The sequence below is a fragment of the Herpailurus yagouaroundi genome, unplaced genomic scaffold, assembly GCF_014898765.1.
Source record: "Herpailurus yagouaroundi ecotype Mexico unplaced genomic scaffold, PumYag 28, whole genome shotgun sequence".
NCBI lineage: Eukaryota > Metazoa > Chordata > Mammalia > Carnivora > Felidae > Herpailurus > Herpailurus yagouaroundi.
Genome location: NW_024412376.1, coordinates 148,361,087 through 148,367,086, shown reverse-complemented (window position 1 = coordinate 148,367,086; position 6,000 = coordinate 148,361,087). Strand labels below are relative to the sequence as shown.

The 6,000-nt window shown below is 41.9% G+C and overlaps 1 protein-coding gene across 1 annotated transcript in view; it reads left to right on the top strand.

The window, feature by feature from the left end:
• Window positions 1-2,496: 2,496 nt before the first annotated feature.
• The window catches only part of ZCCHC4 (zinc finger CCHC-type containing 4), a 51,756-nt gene continuing 48,252 nt past the window's right edge, over window positions 2,497-6,000 (top strand). Inside the window, exons 1-3 of the mRNA XM_040486714.1 lie at window positions 2,497-2,625; window positions 3,625-3,743; window positions 4,485-4,567. Of these exons, the coding sequence (XP_040342648.1) occupies window positions 2,499-2,625; window positions 3,625-3,743; window positions 4,485-4,567 (329 nt within the window). The 5' untranslated portion in view covers window positions 2,497-2,498. The remainder of the gene's footprint in view (window positions 2,626-3,624; window positions 3,744-4,484; window positions 4,568-6,000) is intronic.

Below are 6,000 nucleotides of genomic sequence, written 5' to 3'. Positions count from 1 at the left end.
CTTCAACCCTTTTCTCTGCGGTAGATTTGGAGATTGGAGAGCTTCCATCCTACTGGCAAAGTAAGGAGTAAGACTTCCGGGTCCCGCAGGAAGCTGGGCGGTTTGCCCGTGTCCTCCGGTTGGAGGAGTCACTGAACTGGACCCGTCTTAGTGGCCTGGTGTCAGAGACTATGCTCTGCGAGCCCAGGGTCTGGCTCTGCGCTCAGGGCTCAGGAGACCCACCTCCAGCTCTGCCACTGGTTTCCTTTTGAGCATCCTTCTCTGTCCCTCGGCTTTCTTCCACCCAGGGATTTTCCTGTACAGATTAGACGATGAGAAGAAACATCCCCAGCTTATTGTTGTGAAGTCAGAGTCTCGCCCCTCTCAGCAAATATTCAACACGCACGACTTTTACCAGATATGTCTGAATATAAGGTGAGGGTTTTGTTTTGTTTTGTTTTGTTTTGTTTTGTTTTGTTTTGTTTTGTTTTGTTTTGTTTTGTTTTCCTTCCCAAAATTATCCCCCGGAAAAGAGGGAACTGCCTTAATTTTGAAACCTTCTGATTCTCTCACACTAAAGGGTACTTTACCTTATTTGGGTCGACCTTTGTCATACTTGTACTGTTTGGGGAAGCTTACCCGTTAAGGCTGCAAATCCATACCGTCTTAGGCTGCTTAGAGAGGTCACCCCACAGAGTCGGGAGTTAAAGGGAGAATTAGAAAAATACGGATTCAGTGACTATTTTTGGTGATAGGAGTTCATGAATCCAACTGCAAATTTTGTAAAGAAGTCTTTTAAAGATCACAAATCTGTACCTGGAAGAAAAGTTTTTCAATAAAAGTGTTAGTGTTAATGAGAATGGGTAGTTAGGTCTTGAGATGAAATTTCTCAAAGTATTGTCATGTTTGGATCTAGAGGGTTTTTTAAAAATTTTTTAAAGTTTATTTATTTATGTTGAGAGAGACAGAGACAGCGCAAGTTGTGGAGGGGCAGAGAGAGACAGAGAGAGGGAAAGAAAGAGAATCCTGATATGGGGCTTGAATTCACAAAACCATGAGATCATGACCTGAGCTGAAACCAAGAGTCAGACCCTAACTGACTGAGCCACAGACACCCCGGGTCTCGAATTTTCTATCCAAATGACATATAAGTGCAGATAACGTGCACTGGCAACCAGTGCTGGACAGCTTGAACGGGGACATCGTTATGTCAAAGTCCAGATGCTGAAGGTGCAGGTGAGAGAATCAAGTGAAACCACTGTATGAAATGTGCATGAAAAAGAGCAATATTTCTAAATTAATATGCCATAGGACTAAACGTGTGATGTTAGATATGTGTGTGTAAATCAATTCTTTAGAACTATAAGGAGAATTTTACTTTTCCACCCATAACCGTGCATATGTGCGTGTGTATGCTATAATGTCTTGAAATTGGATAGACTGATTCTTCCTTCTTTATTATTTTTCAAAGTTCCTTTGGCTACTTTAGTTCCCTTGCTTTTCCTATAAACTTCAGAATAATGTCTTCACCTGCAAAAGTCTGGCTGGGATTTTGATAGAAATGCTGTTAAACGTGTACATGCACTAAACCTGGGGAGAACTGACATCCCTGCTATGTTGACTCTTAACCTAGTGACACAGTCTCTACATTTATTTAGACCTTTGATTTTGTCATTAGCATTTTGTAGTGTTCCACATACAAGTTCTGGACATGTTTGTTAGATTTACACCTAAGTATTTCATTTATCTCAGCAGTTGTAAGTGGTATTTCCTTTCTAATTTGGGCGTTCACGTGATCATTCCTAGAATATGGAAGTAGGATGGGTTTTGTATGTTTCCTAATCTCCTATCTTGCAACCTTGCTGACCTCAATTTCAGCTGGAATTATTTTTGCAGATTCCTTGGCATTTTCTATGTAGACAATCATGTCGTATGCAAAGAGGGACAGGTTTATTTCTCTCTCTCTGATGTATAGATGTCGATGCATATGCAACGATAACGTTCAACTGTTAACAGTTGCCCAAGAGGTAGAAGATGACAGCGTGACTCTCACTTTGGGGAAGAAAGAAGAGGATGTTTCCCTCAAACGCGGTTGCTGCAGCTATTTCTATTGTCAGCTACTGGTGGTGGTGATGCTGCCTTTTGGTCTTAAAACCCCACCAAATCTTTGCTCCAAAGAGTCCTCTCATCTTTTGGCTGTATTCTTACGAGAGGATGGTGCTTGGGGTGCTAAGGGTAGAGCAGATAATAGGTGAGCTTATTGCACAGGTCCAATAAATTGCGTGCAAATATTCCCCCCCCCCCCATTTCCCCAAACCCTTACCCTGGTCTGCCCGCCAGGGACCCCTTTGGGGGGAGCCAGGGGCAGAAGAGACTGCCTTTCAGGGCGTAGCCTCAGCCCCGGCGGTCTCAGCTCCTCCTAGACGCGCGGGGGCGCTGTGATTTCCCCGTGCCGCGTGGCGGCACTCTTTCTCAGACTCCTTTGTTTGCACGGAGGCTTTCGGGACGGTGGCGGGAAGATGGCGGCCCCCAGGGAGTGGCTGGGAGCGGTGGAGGAAGAGGGGAACTCGGGTCTTCAGGGGAGCTCGGGAGTGGAGGTGGTTTTTCCTTCTGATCCCGCCACGCCTGCCCCGGTGTGCCCTCACGGTGGGTGCGCGTTTGGGCTCTGCCGAGGTTTCGGGCGCAAGGGGCGGGGGTTAGCCTGAAGATGCCATGGGCTTCTTACGGCTCCCAGATTTTTATGCTCTCTACCACCATGTGTGATCCCTAGAAAACGCCCTTTCTTCGGGACGTAGTGTTTTCAGCTTATTTAAGACACTGTCATAGGAAGTCCTCACTGTTGCGGTTTTGGCTCCGTGGCTGTTCCATTCCCCTCCCCCCCTCCCCGCCAAGGGAAGAGACAGTCTAAGGAAAGGGGATGCATGTTATTGAGTAAATCCGTTGCCAAGTACTTGTGGATTTCATTGGTTGTTTTGATATCTTTATTTTAAAAAGTTAGGGAGAAAGAGGGGCGTAGCTAGTCGACTGAGCCACAGACTCTTGATTTCCGCTCAGGTCTCGATTCCAGCGTGGTGGGATCGAGCCTCCCCGCCCCTCCCTCCGTGCGCTGAGCATGGAACCTGTTGAGGAGTGTCTGTGTCTGTGTCTCTCTCCCTCCGTCCTTTTCCCCCGCTCGCGCGCTCTCCCTCTCTAAAATAAAAGATAAAAATGTAAAAAGAAAGGGAGAAGAATAGCGTGAATTATTGCTTAGAAACCAGACCTAGTTTTTCTCTAACTTATGGAGAGAGGATGTGCCCAACTCCAAAAGCCCAAATTTTCACTGAAAGGATAACTGGGTGGAGGTGGCAAAATGCTCAGTTCTCTGGACCCTGGCCATGTTTTAGTCTCAGGAGCCAGGTCATTCATCATGTAGACAGCAACTGACTACGGCATTTTCTTTCTGGAGAGACTAGTTTGTAAAAGCCATTTCTTCAGTCATCAGTGTCTAAACATTGTGACGGAAAAAAAAAGTAATTAAACAGAATGTAGGTTGAATTATGACAAATTGTGCGTAAAACCAAATCAAGCTTTATTTAAGGGCAGTGAAAACTAAGAACTTGATGTAGATGACGATTGTTGATATGTTTTGTCCCTTTCTGGAACTAGGACCCACTCTTCTGTTTGTAAAGGTGAACCAAGGGAAAGAAGAATCACGGAGGTTTTATGCCTGCTCAGCCTGTAGAGATAGAAAAGACTGTAATTTTTTTCAATGGGAAGATGAAAAGGTATATCAACTTTGTGGACATACATGTTTTTATTTTTGATGTATGTGACAATTTGTTTGAGAATGTGTGAACCAATAAAAACGCAGTTTGAGCAATAAATGAGATAAATCTCTTTGGAGAGATGAAGACATGGTTTTTGGGTCAAGGGACTGGAGTTTAGACCTACTCTCAACTTAACTCTGATTACTGATATTGTAAATAACTGTCTCAAAGACAGTTCCCTTTAAGATTCAGAGGTGTTAGTATAGATTTCTCCCTAACGAGTCTAGGTTGTGATCATGTCAGGCAGTGGTTTAGAAAAACTTTTTTTTTTTTTTTAAACATTTGAGTGAGCATCCTTTATACAGTTACTATATGACTGATGAAGGCACGTAGGGATGTAGTTGTCAGCTTGGTATCTTCTTGGACTCAGCTCCAGTTGAAGTTTCTGAAAATTTTGTCTAGAAAAATTCCAGCTTTGTTGGGTTTATTGGAATACAGTCTTGTATACGACTCTCCTGCACGTCTGTTAAAATCACTGTGAGATAATCCTGCAGGGCTTTAATATGTTAGGCATTGCTTCGTACTACTCTAGAACCTTACCAGTTTAATGTGTTTTGTTTTGTTTTCCCCTGAAACAGATGCTTGTTTACAACATTGAGCTGCTCTAATTGGCCTCTTAATGTCAGAATGTGATACCGGGTTTTCTAGGATGATAGCAAGTTTGGTAGTTTAGTAAATGTTTTTTTAATTCTTTTCCAGTTGTCAGAAGCTAGACTTGCTGCCCGAGAAGCTCATAACCGAAGATGTCAGCCGCCTCTATCCCGAACACAGTGTGCAGAAAGGTGCTGATGTGGTGTCATTTTTATTTATTCTTTTTCTTTTGTTTTTTTCCTGGGTCCTTAAATTTACTTCCATTTTTTAAAAAGTTTTTATTATGGTAAAATATATATAACATAACATTTGCCATTTTAATAATTTTAAATGTACAGTTCAGTGGCATTAATTGTAGTCACAGTTATGCGATTGTCACCGTTATATATTTCCAAAACCTTTTCATCACCCCAAACAGAAACTCTCTTATCATCAAGCAGTAACTTCCCATTCCAGTTCTTCCCAAACCCTGGTAAGCTCTCATATAATTTATGTCTCTATGAATTTGACTGTTCTAGTTACCCCATGTAAGTGGAATTATGTATTTCTGATTTGGCTTTTTTTGTGCCTGGTTAATTTCACTTAGCATGTTTTCAGGGTTCGTTCATGTTGTGGCTTGTGTCAGAACCTCATCCTTTTTATGGCTGAGTAATACTGCATCACACACACACACACACACACACACACACACACACACACACACCACATTTTGTTGATCTATTCATTCATCAGTGAACACCATTTCCACCTTTTGGCTGTTGTGACTAATGCTACAGAGAACATTGGCATACGAATGTCTGCTTGAGTCTCTGTTTTCAAGTCTTTTCTATATATACCTAGGAGTGGGATTATTGGATCATACGATATTTCTGTGTTTAGTGTTTTGGTGAACCACCAAACTCTTACCCACAGTGGCTGCACCATTTTACATCCCTACCAGCAACGTACAAGGATTCCAGTTTCTCCACATCCTTGTCGATACTTACTAGTGTGTGTGTGTGTGTGTGTGTGTGTGTGTGTGTGTGTGTTTTAATTATCTTAGTACTTGTGAGGTGATGGTCATTGTGGTGTTGAATTTTACGTCCCTAGTGAGTAATGATGTTGATTATCTTTTCATGTGCTTGTTGGCCATTTGTATATCTTCTTTGGAGAAATGTCTATTCAAGTCCCTTGTTCATCTTTAATAGGGTTGTAATTCTTGTTGTCGAATTGCAGGAATTCTTTATATGTTGAGGGACATCAGACCCTTATCAGATATAGGATTTTTACACACTTTTTCCTGTTCTGTAAATAGCCTTTTCACTTTCTTGATGATGCTCTTTGATGCACAAGAGTTTTTAAATTTGATCAAGTCCAATTTATCAAATTTTTGCTTTTGTTTTCTTTGCTTTTTGATGATATAGCTAGGAATCCATGACCCTATCCACTGTTAAGAAGATTTACCATAATGTTTCTATTTTGCAGCACTAAAAGAAACAAAACACTTTTCTAAAACTGTGGACATTTATTTTTAAAAATCTACATTGTTGAAATATTTTATTGAGTGACTGGAAGTTGACTCCTGGATTTAATTCTTGGGAGATCTGTGAAAGGCCACTTCCTTCTGTGTCACAGGCCTTGTTCC